Source organism: Camarhynchus parvulus, chromosome 28 (assembly GCF_901933205.1).
Source record: "Camarhynchus parvulus chromosome 28, STF_HiC, whole genome shotgun sequence".
NCBI lineage: Eukaryota > Metazoa > Chordata > Aves > Passeriformes > Thraupidae > Camarhynchus > Camarhynchus parvulus.
This window is the reverse complement of record NC_044598.1, coordinates 665,530-680,467: the sequence shown is the minus strand read 5'-3', so window position 1 is coordinate 680,467 and position 14,938 is coordinate 665,530. Positions and strand designations below refer to the sequence as shown.

General features: G+C 44.9%; 1 protein-coding gene across 1 annotated transcript in view; it reads right to left on the bottom strand.

Annotated features, from left to right (window-relative positions):
- Window positions 1–14,938, bottom strand: part of ELL (elongation factor for RNA polymerase II) — a 52,433-nt gene that overhangs the window by 25,442 nt on the left and 12,053 nt on the right. Inside the window, exon 2 of the mRNA XM_030966621.1 lies at window positions 2,736–2,783. Coding sequence (XP_030822481.1) covers window positions 2,736–2,783 — 48 coding nt within the window. The remainder of the gene's footprint in view (window positions 1–2,735; window positions 2,784–14,938) is intronic.

Genomic DNA, 14,938 nt, shown 5'->3' with positions numbered 1-14,938 from the left:
TAAATTCTAATTTACATGCACACTGAAACGAGCAAAATGCTCAAAACTCCATCAAAACTTCTGAAACTATCCAACAAAAACCATGAGGAAAAAGTGACAGCCAGGTGCTGCTCCTGAGGAATATCCATGGTCCCGCTTTAGAGGAACACTCTGGTAAAGACAACCTGGTTATTACAACTGAAATTCTGATTATTACACAGAATGAAAGCCATTAACAAGAGCAGCACCACCACAGAGAAACATCTCAAGGCAAAATCCCAAAAGTTCTTATCAGCTCCTGTGAGATTGGATCCAGAGCAGGGTCCAGGCAGGAGAGGTTTTGTCCCTTGTCACTGGAACAGCTGTTTTATTTTTATATTTTATTTTTACAGCCACTGACTTCCTCCTTTCTGCTGCCACCTTGCTGACCCTGGGTTTTATTCCAACAATTCCCTTCCCTGGTTAATTAGTGCCTCAAACGTGGAAGTTTCTTTTCCTGTGTATTAGAAACTGAAAGTATCTTTGACAGCTTTTAGAGTAACACTGGAATAGGTGAAAACACATGGACACAGTAATTGAAAGGCTTCTAGAGAATTAAATTCAAGAAACAGCAGTTTGTTTAAATTCTTATTTTAGGTCCTGCATCCCTAAATCATCAAGTGAAGCTTTTCCCTCTTGAGAGAGGGATGCTTGCACAGAAAATTCCCACTATTAAAACCTCACTGCTTTAAATCACACTGACAACCTTCCCACCCAAAAAAGGTTTTGGGATTCTGCACAGCTGCATTTTTTTTTTTTTTTGGGAAGCAAAACAGGAAGGCAGCAAATTGGGGAACTAAGGAAGAGTGGAAGAAATAATTTAAAAAAGTAAAATATGCTTTAATGTTTAAAAGTAAAATATGTTTTAATGGCATCCTCTGGATGTGAGAGCCTGGGGAATTCCTGGAATTATCTTTCCAGCCCAACTGATGGAGCATCCCTCGAAAGCATTTCAAGCCTCAGCTCCTTGAAAAGCAGGAGAATCCTGACAGGCACAGTCCTATCCTTAAAAGCAGATGGTTCCCCAGCTGCCAGCTCCTTGTCATACCCAGGAAAAATAATAATAAAGGGACAAAGAGCTCTTTCTGTGCTCCCATGGAGCTGCAGCTCTCTTCAAAGCTCTACCTTTGGCCTTTCCTCGTCAGTGCCATTAATTAAGCACTGAGGAGGAGCAGGCAGAGGTCAGCTCTGGCTGCCACATCCTCCTGCAGCCCAGCCCAGCCCTCCTGGCTCCTCTCCTTCTCCAAGCAGTGACACTGCAGGTGCCAGGCAGCTCTTCCACCAACGACTCATCCCTGGGAGATCAGGGCTCAAACAGAATTAACTCTTCTATTTTTGTGTTTGTAAAGAATTATATTTTTGTATTTTTAATTTCTACAAGCAACTGTAGCATTTGAAAACGTTTTTAATTCGCCCCAGAAATTAATATTTGTCCATATCAGATCCACGTGGAACCCACCACCAGCAAAGGCTCAGGGCAGAGGAGCAGTTTAAGCTGCTTTGATCCCTTCTACTGCATTTCCTTCAAGGAAAAACATTCAGAGGAGGCATTTCCAAAACTTAAAACAGCTTTACAGGAAAATTCAGGTGCAGATCCTGCTTCCAAAGGGAAAGGAAAGCATCCCCAGTGCTTTTAGCTTCTTCATTCCATGAGCAAAGCTCATCAAACAAAGACACATCACCCACCCTTCATTCTCCTCTCTCCTGACCGTGCCCAAGCTCAGTGGCAGATTTTGATCTCCACTTTCATGCTGAGCTTTCAGGGAAGTTTAAGTCTAAACAAAGTAAAAAAACCTGGAAATTGCCCCTTTCTTTATTCCCCAGGACAAGTAGGTTTGTATTTTTCCTCTAAACTTACAATAACAATCGTGTCTTTCCTGCCACATTTTCTACGGACTCTTAGTGAGAATAATATCACAAAATAGGATGTGGGCAAGGACAATGTGCTGGGTTTAATGTCCACTCAGCCCAAGCCTTTTTGAAAGCTTTAATGTGCCAGTGCATAAAAAATAACCACAAGTTACAGCTGAATTCAGATTCTTGAAAAAAAAAAAAAAGTTAAAAAATAAAATTCAATTCCCCTTCTTTATGCAGAGACTGAAGTTAAACACAGGCTTTTTTAGCAATAAAAGGTATCTAAATGACATTTTTCAAGTTCACTGAAGGGCTGCATTGCTTTACCAGAAACACCACCACGTAAATCTCAACGTTGTCAGCAACTGGCATGACAGACTGGTTCAAGGGGCTAAAAATATCCCAGAGTTCTGTCACTGGAACACAAGTTGGGGAAGTAAAACTCCTAAATCTAAAATAACTTCTGGTACTCACAGCACTGCAGTTACATTAAATAAACCTCCAGGGCTCTCAGAGCAGCCTCCAAGCTCTGCTGCTGGGAGGAACTGGGACCCCAAAATTCTTGCAGTGAGTTTAGCACGGGGTTTTCTTGGGGTGCAGGTGAGGATTCCATGGATTTTCTGCTTCCTTTCCTTTTCCCTGTCCCACCCAATTCATAAATGTGAATTTCCCATGGATTTAGCAAGGTTAGGAAACAAAGAGGAGGGAAAAGGTTTTTTTATAGAGAGACTCCATGAGCAAACCCCTTCCTGGAGCACACCTGGAGCTCCATCTCAGCAACCACAGCATCATTCCTTGAGCTGGAACAGCCCAAATTCCTCAATCCCATGACATGGAAAAGAACTTTCCAGGGATAAACTTACCCCTTGGCTTCCTTGAAACTGGATGACTGGTTTTGACGTCACAGCATCCTACAAAAACAAGTGGAGAAACAAAAATTACCACAGAGAAACTCCAAACTCCGCCAAGTTTAGAATTCACCAAGCCACAATCAAGCTTGATTTTTCACCTGGATTTTTTTACTTTCCTTATTTTTTTGTTTTTTGTTTTTTCAAGGGGAAAGATCAGGGAAGTGTGTATTTCAAATAAGAAAGCACAGTGATTTGTAGCAGGAAAAGGATAAGCCAAGGTCACCCTGAGCTCAGGAGAGGAGCAGCTCAGAGGTGACACCTGGCTCCTCCTGACCCCTCCACCACATTTTGGGCACAGAACAGCTCAGTTTTGGTGCTTATGTAAGTTTGGAGTTAAAAAATGGACACTTGAGGGGAAAATTTATTCCAGCGCTCGGCCTGAGAGGACGCAAAGCGAATTTTTTCCAGGAGAAAGCTGGCAATCCTTTGGAAAAGCAAACTGCAGCTCCGTTGCAAAATCCTGTTGTTCCTTTGCCTGTTTCAACAATCGGCCTCTTCCTCCTCCAGGCTCAGCTGCTTACATTTAAAAAATTATATTCCTGTGACTCTAAAATGCTCAATTTCAGCCTCTTTGCCTCGCTGTCATTTTAGAGATCCCAAAACCACCTCAGTTCCAAGTCTCACCTGAGGTTTTAACTGAAGAAAAAAGTACCAGAGCCAACCCAATGCAGGCTGAGTTTGGATTTCCAAAATTCCAGCAGAATTGGGGCTGTGGATGGGATTTAGGATTTTCTTTCCTAAATCACACAAAGCATCCAAGACAGGAATTGTGCTCCATGGGGCTCGTGGGACCCCACTGTGAAGCTTTCCAAAGGGACAGAGGAATTTATAAAGAAGTTCAAAGCATCATTTATGAGTGAAAATGTTGTCATGTGCATAGGAGACACATTTCCATGGGAAAGCACCAGGAATTTGGGAAAACAAGCCCAAAACACGAGCTGGATTGTGTCACCCAAACTCCAATGGATCAATTTCCGATGGGTTAGAGAAACAGATATCTAAATTTTAGCAGCAAGAGAGTTAAACAGCTTGAAATTCATGAAGTTAACCATCCCTCATAAAACTTTTCCAGCCCAGCAGTGAAGAATCTCAGGCAACAAACGACACCAACAAAAAAATGGATAAATTCACCAGCAAAATAAAAATGCTTTTAGCCCAGATAGACCTAACAAAACTCAGATGGATAAACCCAGCCCAAGACAGAGTCTGAGCCTTTGAAGAGCCCATCCAATGGGATTCCCCAGCTCTGCATCACACCCAGGATCATTACAGGACATTTATGATGCTGAGGAAGCAGCAACACGCTCAGAGCTGACAGCACTCCCTGAGTGCTGGATAAAGAAATTTTATAGACCCAGAACAACCTTTAGAAAAGCACCAATAAACAACATCTTGCTCTTGGTACAGAGATCACTGAATTCCTCGAGTGCCACGACACTGCATTCCACAGCATGCTGTTCATGGACAGCCTGGCCAGCTTTTTGTTCCCCTTGTCCAGAAATTCAGAGGAACATACTTGAGCAAACAAGCATTTGAAACATGATAAAAATCTGGATTTAAGGAAAAAAAAACTCAAAGAAACCCATGTGGTTCTTGTACAGCTAATTACAGATTTGGGAAGTTCTGTTCTTCGGCCTGGAAAGTTGTTTAAAGGGAATAAAAAGGGGGTAAGGAGGATGGATGTGGAATAAGGAGGTAGGAGCAAAAGTCCTGATGCACAAATCAGACATGGTTTAATTACAGAACTTCTAAATCCCACAATCTACAAATAAACTGCTGCAAAGTTAAGTGGGTAACATCAGCTTTATGCAATTCAATGGCAAAGCTGAGATGTATTTCCCAAAATTCAGCATTTCTGTCTGTGCCTGTGGAGGAAAATCAGTGTTGGAACTCCCAGCCAGGCTCCAGAGGGGATCACAGATGGATTTGGATGGACACTGCAAACCCCAGCTCTCTTCTGAGGCAGGGAAGGACTTTTGGGATCTCAGCAGCACCATCCCTGAAACTCCCTGATGTCCAATTCCTTGGCTCCAGCTCCTTCAGGAGGCTCATGGAAGAGGAGAGCACACTGCACACCCTGAACTAATTAAGGATGTGACTCTAAGTACCTTTATTAGGTGAAATTAAATCCCTGCACGGACACCTTCATTCAGAATAAAAAGAACAGGTGAATGACGTGAAACCAAATTAAAACCACATTTCCATTTTTATCTCCATTTGGACGAACAGCCCCGATCATCCAGCGTTCCTGCTGCCCTTTCCAAAACCCCTCTGTCATTTTCTGAGGAGTCACCTCAGAGTCACTCGATTCCTCTTCCTTGGCGATGCCGTGACTGCACTCCCTGTGCCACAGCTCCTAGAAATGCCATTCCATCCCTCCTGAGGGGGAACTTTGCCTTTCCAATTAAACCAAGGCACCTCCTCAGCCCTGGATGCAGCAAATCCTTGGCAAACCAAGGATGCTGATGAAACCTCAGCTTTGTGTTCAAACAAGAGGAAAACAAGGCAGATTTGTCCAAGCACAGGGGCACAACCTCATCCCCTTCCAATGAATTCCAGCTTTATCCCCTCCAGGACACCCTCTGGGTTTAAACAGCAGCGGGTTAAAGACAAAAATCTAAGGAAGAAAAGCAGAGTTCAGGTATTTTGCAGCAGGTTTTGTGCTGCTGCCAGGTACCAAATACTCGTCACGGCAGCTCATCCATGAGGGTGGATGGAAGGAATGCAATTCCTGGGATCTTCCTGGGATCTGTGGGATCAGGGAACACACAGGAAAGGAGCACAATTCCTGGGATCTGTGGGATCAGGGAACACAATTCCTGGGATCTGTGGGATCAGGGAACAAGCATGAAGGAGCACAATTCCTGGGATCTGTGGGATCAGGGAACACAATTCCTGGGATCTGTGGGATCAGGGAACAAGCATGAAGGAGCACAATTCCTGGGATCTGTGGGATCAGGGAACACACAGGAAAGGAGCACGATTGCTGGGATGTGTGGGATCAGGGAACAAGCATGAAGGAGCACAATTCCTGGGATCTGTGGGGCCAGAGAACACAATTCCTGGGATCTATGGGATCAGGGAACAAGCATGAAGGAGCAAAATTCCTGGGATCTATGGGATCAGGGAGCAAAATTCCTGGGATCTATGGAGCCAGGGACACAATTCCTGGGATCTGTGGGGAACCCCACACAAGAACCTGCCACAGTTCCCAGAGGCAGCAAAGCCCCTTTAAACACTCCTCAGATGCAGGAATTCCATTCCTGCCCTGCCACTGTTCCAGCTGGAAGGTTGGCAGAGCATTCCCAGAGCTCCAGAGGCTGCCAGGTGCCACAAGGAGCTGTGTCAAACTCCCTCTGGAAAGGCAAAGGAGCTGCCGGGCCAGAGCAGGGCCCCTGCTGCAGCCCCAAAGCTCTGCAGGAATAACTCCCAAAGGAACATCCGAACCACAGCTGCACCTCTGAGATCTACCCAAACTGGAATTACCAGCTCCAGCCTCTGCACCTGACTGCAAACAGACCCTCAGAAAGAGCCTGGGTACACCCCGGCACCTACTCCATAAAATTTCATTTCTTTGCCATCTGGAAAGAGAACTTCCTCACATCCATGCCCAGTTCCCTGCTTTCCCTGCTGCATTCCCTGGGAATGATGGAGAAATAAAGCCCTTAAAGCTCTGCTCTGGGATGCCAACATGAACAAAACCCCACAGACCCAAGTGGTTTTTGTCAGTCCTCCACATACTGTAAGATTATTTCAAAAGTCATGAGATTTAAACCAGAAAAACCCCAAAACTCATCCCCCAAAGTTCCCACAGGATATTTGGCTTTTATTATCACAATATTCTGCTCATCCTTTAGTTTCCCCAGGCTAGAGGAGAGCAAGAAACCCTAAAGAGAGGCTCTGAAAGCTCACAGAGGTGGGGGCAACACACCATCAGCTCCTCACACTTAAATATTCCAGGTCTGGCATGTGGAAACTGAGGAAAGAATAAGAAAGCATCAATAAAATATGGCAGAATTGAATGTAAAATGAATGATTTTATCAGGGCTGACTGAAGCTGGCAAAAGGTTTTCAACACCTTTAGAGGAAAAGCTGGATGGGATGTTCCTGCCCAGCATCAGAAGGGACACTGGAAATACTCAGGCCAAGGAGCCAGCTGGAAGCCTCTCTGTTTCTTCAGGGAAACACAGATAATTAAAGAAGACATCATTTTGGGAAGTTCTGTCATGTATTTACTGGAATTTATACTGCAGGCTGTGTTCTATGGAAAATGTTTGCCTAAACTTAGTATTGATGTGTTTGTGTGCTTTGTTGGATCTTCAGAGCCACCAATGCCCAGAGTGCAACTGAAAATTTACCCTTATTTGTGTTGGAACACGGGGATTATTTTCAGAATTTAAAGCTTCTTACAAACAGTTAAAATTAGGGTGAACAGTTAAAATTAATAGCAAGAATTCCAATAAATATACAGAGAAACTATAAAATCCTGCTAACCAAGGGCTGGCATTAATGGGATGTTTCCAACCATCACATGCAATTCCAGGTAAAACCAGTGCCCAGGTAAAGCTGCTGCACCTCAGGAAACACTTACAAAAATGGGAACAACAAGAAATTGCTTCAAAAGCACCAATTTCAGACTCTGTAATGCCCCAGACTCCAGGTTCCTCTTTAATTCTTTGGTTATGACTGGTTTATGTTTCTTTAGCCCACACAGCAAGGCAGGGCTCCGTCCACTGTCTCCTCCTGCTTCCCAGCACAACTGGGCCAAGGGTGGGACAAAAAGCTCCCAAATCCAGGAGGATCCTCAGTTTCAGCACACCTGCAAACAGCCCCTGCAGAGCCACGCAGATTTCACTTTCCATTTGTATTTTTGTTTTAAACACCCCCCCCAAGAGCAAAGCAAACCAGAGAGTCCAAAGGCAGAGCAGATCCACCCCGTCCCAGGAGACACCTGTGAGTCCCTGAGCTCATTAGCAGCAAGAAATCCAAATCCCAGGGGAAAGGAAGCCCCCGGAACAGAGCCACAGCTCCCAGTGAGGCTGGGGGAGGTTTGCTGGCAGCCAATTAGCCCAGGCTGGCCCAGGAGAGAGCCACTGAGGCTGCTCCCAGGACATTCCACTATCCCAAGGCTTCTATTTACCTCCTCCCAGAAACTCAGCAGCCAAAAAAGCCTCCTGAATATTCATTTTTTTTTTTTCGTGCCCCATCTATTACTTGTGGAATTAAAACACAAGCCTCCCTGCAACACAATTCCCATCTGCAATTTGGGGCCTCTCAAGGATCCCGTTTGAAGTTGAGCGCGGATGGGATGGAGTCGGCTGTGACTCGAAAATTACAGTTTTGCTATTCAAATCCAACGTTCTCATGGAAAGAGCCCTGGAAATTCCATGTAAATCCAGCACTGTTTGAGGCTTTCCACTCAGGAGAGGAGCCAGCTGCCCAGGTGAGCCATGGGGATGCTGCTGGAGGATTTGGGATTCACCCACGTCCTTCCAGGGATGCTGATGGGATCCTGCACACCCCAGGGAGCGACAGGAGCTCCTCAGGCTGCAACCCCCAAATTACCCCATGGACACCTCTGCTCACTCCTCCTCTCCAAGATAATCCCATTTATCACCTCGATGATCCAGTGCTCCCACAGACACCCCCCTCATTTTCCTCTCCCCAACACTTAAAAGAATTTATTTTGGGCAGAAGTGAACACTCAAGCTTTTAACACAAATAATTATTAAAAAGGTGCTTTTGATGAAGGTTTAAGGGCTGGACTCTCACCAATTACTCTAAACTGTAGTTTGTATTTATTATTTATCATTTGCCTAATAGGCATTAATGGGCACATTATCACCATAATATTAAAGCACCTACAAATCCTGCCCAGAAGTACAAGCAGCAATAAAATGCTCAAAAGCTTTTATGTCAGCCAAAATGCTAGGCTGTATGTTTGAAAGTTTTTAATTGCTAAACTGCAAAAGGCACACTGGCTTCTTTGGTTATAATTGCATCATTTAAAGTGGGCTGTTACAGCACAAATGTTGCTTCCTCAGTACTTTCATTTTCCAGGGTTAAAAATCGAGTGTGTTTCTACAAGATCAAAAATAAAGGAGTTTAAAGTGTCAGCTCAAAAAAAAACCCTCAACTCCATCTGCTGAAATTTATGGTTATGTTAAAGGATTTTACCATTCCCAGCTCCTTAAACTTACAGAATTTCACCATTCCCAGCTCCAAAGTTACAGAATTTCACCATTCCCAGCTCCAAAGTTACAGAATTTCACCATTCCCAGCTCCTCAGAGATACAGAATTTCACCATTCTAACAAAATTACCAATTTCACCAGGAAGCATCACGAGCAGGCTTTGACATCACCACACACTGAGCATCTCAGCTATCGTCCCACACGAAATACAGGAAAACTCCACCTTTGTGCAAAGTTTAGAGAGTAAGACACATGATTAAGTTAAAAACCAAACTGTAGCCTAATGGAAACGCTTTGTCCTGCCCTGTACAGCAGAAAGCCAGGCCCTAAATGGACAATAGGCTGTATCAGCAAAGCGGAGAGCAATTAAACTCCACTGTCATCAAGATGTCACCCCACAGGCACGAGAGCTGAGCCAGCCGTGCAGCCTGTTCTCTCTCGCATGCCTGGAGCTTCTGATCTCAGCTAATCCAGGTTAAAAAGCTCCTCCTGAATAAAATGCAGTGTGTTTGTTGGGTTCCTGCTGCAGGATTCAGCTGGGGACTCCAACTGAACAGAGCTGCGCAGGGGTGAGGCACGGGCAGAGCCAGAGCTCCTTCAGGCAGGAATTAATCAGGGGAAGGAGATGGAATTAAGGGAAGGAAATGGAATTAGGGGAAGGAGATGGAATTGGGACGCACAAACCTCATGGCTCCCCAAATACCCATCCCAAAATCTCAGGGATAGGCTGCAGCACATGGTGATTTTTGCCATATTCCCACTGTTTTTTTTCATGGAATAACAGAATGGTTTGGGTTGGCAGGGACCTTAAACCCCATCCAGATCCACCCCCAGCCATGGGCAGGGACACTGTCACTATCCTAAATTGCTCAAGCCCAGCAAAACTTTTTTGTTTCAATTTGTTTCAACTCCAAGTAAAACTTTCCAGCGCTTCAAATCAATTTTCTGCTTCCCAGCACATCATTAAGCGATGATTTTTCTGTATTCGTAAAAATTAAAAAGCTTTAAACTCCCGAAGAACAGACAGCTCTGACACAGTCTGATCCTCTGGTCATCCTCAGCAACCTTGGGAAAGGTGGGTTTGGGAAAGGTGGGTTTGGGAAAGGTGGGTTTGGGAAAGGTGGGTTTGGGAAAGGAGCTCCAGCTCCCCCACACCCCAAAAAATCCTGGGACAAACCCCACTGCTCCTGACCACCAAGGCAGGATGTTTGGCCAGCACAAGGTGCAGTAGTTTTCCACCAGGAAGGAAAAGCTGGGCACAGAGGCAATTTAGGCAATGCCTTTCAGGAAGAAAATGAAAAGGAGGCTCAAATCCTTGGAGAAATAATTAAAGTATTGTGAATTGGTATCGAGTTTGCTCAGGCCACTGCAGAGCAGGAGACTTTGTTTGGCTGGAGCAGAGCCTGGCTCTGGCAAACAGAGCAGCCCCATCCACTGGGCCGAGCCTTTCCCCAGAGCAGGAACCACCAAATGCCTTCCTGCAACCCCAAATTTCTATGGCACTGCAGATACAAGAACTGAGGAGCTCTTCCATGAGCTCAGACACGGAGAGGGATTTGCTCCGCAATAAATCAAAACACAGAGAGAGAAATGGCTGCAAGGAAGAAATGCTCTGTCTCCAAAGGAAAGTCCAGCTTGTTTATGCAGAGGACACTGAAGAGTTAAATACACCTGTCTGCAGCCTGCCAGGGCGTGGGGAGACACACTGCAAGAGGACAAGAAAACACAGGTTCATTACAAGAGCTACAGCATTTTTATTCCAGACACAGCTCCCTTTGGAATGGCCAGGCAGTCACTGGATTCACTGCTGCTTCCTGGACACCCAACTGCACTGCTGGATGGGATCTGGGGGCTCTGTCTGGCTGAAGATGGAAAACAGGAAAACCACCCCAAAACCAGAGGGGATTCCGAATACAGCCCCAAAAACAAGAGGGCTTCAAACCCACCCCAAAACCAGAGGGGATTCCAAATGCAGCCCCAAAAACGAGAGGGCTCCAAACCCACCCCAAAACCAGAGGGGATTCCAAATGCAGCCCCAAAAACGAGAGGGCTTCAAACCCACCCAAAAGCAGGGCGGTCTGAGGTCAGGGGGAAGGTGGATGGCAAGAAAAAGGAAAATATCAAAGAGGGTTTGTGGCTCCCAATTAACTCAGCCAGGGCTCCAGATCTCAGGGGCAGAGGCAGGACTTGGCCTCCTGTGGGAATCCAGCTTGGGAGACTCCGGGCACGTTTCCCAACGGGACAGTTCTCCTTTTTTTAACTTCGTGTTTTCCCTCTTTGCTTCTGCACTGAGCTAAGGCAGACCTGCTCATTAAGGAGAGCAATAATCATAAAGTCTCATCAGCAGGCTGCCACAAGGGCTGTAATGATGATTATCTGCAGTTTAATCATGACAAACTCCCACCAATCCCACTGTTAACAAGATGGGGCTGCTCAGGGAGGCTTTGTCAGAGGACCAGGAGCCAACTCCCACGACTTCCCAAGGCTTAGGGAGGAAAGGCTTTTGGAAGGAAAAAAGCTCCTTTGCACCCCTGTGCAGCTTCCAGTGTTCAGAACTGGTCAAAGCAGGCAAAATCAATTAAAAATGGCTATAACGAAAGAATTACTAAGTCACAGAACACGGTGCCCATTTTTTCGTGTAATAACCCAGGAGTTTCCTTCCTGCAAGTAAAAAAACCTCCCAGCTTTGATACAATTACTGCATCTCCCTGCAAAGGAAGTTTCATTTTGTGAGAGTGGATTTTCTGCATCCGTTACTCCCTCCAGAAGGGTGTTCCAGACCCTCCCTGACACTGAGAGCCAGCTGCCCTCAAAGCTATTTTAATTTCATTGCTCAGTGCTGCATTCTTGAGTCACAACTGTCCATTCAAACACCTTTACCTTTATTTCAGTCTTGTCCTGTTCTCCTCGAGACAGAGGTTCAAGGATCCCTTTCCCTTTTCCACAAGCACACCAGAAATCAGCAGAATTCTGCACTAACTCTTCTTTTTATCACCCCTTTTCCTGAAGGGATTTTTCTCCTCTAACTCCAACTAAAAGCAATAAAAGGTAAAAGTGGGAAAGCATAAAACAAGTTGCAACATTTCCCAAAGCCCTCCTCCAAAGATAATGCTGTGCTGGCAAATTCATTGCTAAAAAAAAAGAAACAAATCGAGTCCAAACCTATAAATAAGTCCTATTGTTTTATGACTTGCAACTAATTTGAGGAAGAGTTAAATGAACAAATCCCAACACCCATCCCTTATTAAAAGTAGCAAATCTAGAGTAGGTGCTTATACAGGAAAGAAGTGGCTGAAGTAAAATTAATTTTGCATATAAGTCTGCTCACATGGCCTGAGTCTGCAGAGCTGCACTGCCTGGCTTTTACAGTTACAGTAAATTAAAGGCAGGGTAGGAAAAAGGAAGGTAAATATTGGTATTTCTAAAGTGCAGGCAAAGGAAAGCAAACCCTTAGATTTGTTTTTCAAACACATGGATTTGCTTTGAAGCACTGTTTTCAACAAAAAACATTATTGCAGAATGAAGCTTCCTGTTCTGCCTCCCTATACTGGAAGCACTAATAATGTTAAATGTGATATTAAATGTGATATTAAATGTGATATTAAATGTGATATTAAATGTGATATTAAATGTGATATTAAATATTCTTCTAAGAGAAGTCCAGCAGTATCTGCAGCATCTGCACACATCTGCACTGCAAGACAATTCAGAGACCTCAATTTGGCAAGAATCCCATTAAGACATCCGTGCCCAAAATTCCCTGGGTAATCATGTCTTGCATGCAACACTGCTTGTTTTTGCAGCAGCGTTTTATTGGAGTTATCAGATGATCCTGTTAAATTGGGAAAGGACAGAGGGGAAAAAAACAACACCACAACAACAAAAACTGGCAGAAGGAAACTGAATCATCCAAAATTCCCAACTCTGCTAAAGGTGACAGCAGTGCTGGTTTTCCCTGGAGGATTCACTCGTTATGAGCCAAGAATTCAGGGGGGTTAGACATTCTCAGATTAATATTTTAAGAGTCATTCCTGTTGAACAAGACACCTTGAATGAAGCCCTCTGTGCTGTCTCTGGCAGAAAGGGGAAGTTTGCTGATTTCGGGGTGCTGGAGATGCGGCCACCTCTGCAACAGCCCCAAAAACCCTTGTGGAAATTACAAGAAAACCAAATTTCCATCACACAAATCACTTGGCTCGCTGCTGTCCCTCTTGGAGATGGCACTTTTCCCTGATTTTAGCCTTTCTGAAGCAATGCAGCAATACAGTTTTGGGGCTCAGAGGGTAAAACAATTAAAAGCTTTTCCAGGACCAGCTGTATCCCATGAATATACTACAAGTATTTTGCTTTCTGCACTGTACAAAACGCCCCAAGTGCCAGAAGAAAATGATTCCCAAATTAAGACAGAAAAGTGTGTCACGATAGCACATCTCAGCTCCCCCTCATCCCCATCATGGATAAATAAAGCTCCCAGAACTGATGGAGACACCCAAGCTCCTCCATGCCAGGCTGAGGGCCACGCAAGTGATGGGAAGTGACTGCAGAGCCACATTTAGGGCTGGGATTTGTTCCTTGAATAAAACATTTCAGCCCTGCTTCAAACTCCCCCCACCTGTCAAACACAGGTAATGTTTCCCAGATGGAAAGAGCTGGATCAAACTGGTACCTGCAAACCAGGGATCCTCAAATCCTAGGAAAATCACAGAATCACTGAGCTGGAAGGGATTCCTCACAAGGAATATCAAAGCTGCTGGCCCTGCACAGACACCCCAACAAATCCCACCCTGTGCCGGGATGGGGATCCCTGAAAACAAGCACAGAGCAGCAGGAGACACATGAAGGAAGAAAATTAAAGTGTGTTAAGAACAGCTTCATAAACAACTTGGAAAAAAAAAACTTTTCAGAGACAACAGCTCGGGCACAATTCTAAAACCACAACCTTTAAGTTAGACTGAAAAGTAAGGATTCATTTAAATCCCACTGATGCTGGAATGCCCAAGGATTCCAACACCGGCTGGCTCCAAGTCTGCCTAAGAGAAAGGAAGAGGGATACTCTTGAATTACACCAGGTGGATTTCACTGAACACTGAGGCACCTCAGCTCAAGCACCATTCCAAGAATAGTTTTGTAAAAAAGCTGAATGGGTCCAGTCAGCTACAACTCAGTTAAAAATAAATCTCTTAAATGCCTTCCAATATACCTGCATTGCTGCGTTCTTGGGCAACCTGTGGGTTTCCAATTATTATGATTGTTTTTAGGCTCTTTTCCTTTCACCCATCAGGTTAAAAAGCCACACAGGCACAAAGAGAAGCTGGCTAAGTACATCTCCAAAATTGCCAGCAAATGTACGCTTAAGACAGAGGTGGTGGAAAAATCTGTCAGTTTGGCATCTCCAGCATTATGTGTCACCAAAAAAAGCAATTCACCTTTTCAGCCCCAATCAAGGTAACACGGCTGTTCCAGCCAAGATGTTATTGGGAGCACTTTTACTGTGTCAGGCTGCTCACGCAGAGCGAGCTGAGACACTTAATACGTGGAAATTAAAGCAAGAGATTAAACACAGCAACACTGGGTTACAACTTATAAAACAGGAATAGTGAAATATCAGAAGCTGCTGGTTGTTTCTGACCTAGTTTTCACTGGAGACCAGTCAAAGAGCTGAAAAGACTGAGGCGAGGCTGAAGGTGCTGAAATTCCAGTAGTGCTAGGGAACAGGATTAGAGGAAAAGCCTTCAGACATTCAAAGGACTGAGGGAGCGTCACAGGGAGGTGCAAGAGCTTGGCTTCAGTGACATCCTGGGGAGCAGGAGGGACACGAGGGCTCCAGCCAGCTGGGGATGAAGGCAGAGGTGTCCCAGGACCTCCTCAAAGGGGCAGCAGGAGGCCAAGACGAGGAGGAGAGAAAACCTCAAACACAGGAAAGAATCATTTTGAAAACATCTGTGCCTGGATTTCGGGAGGT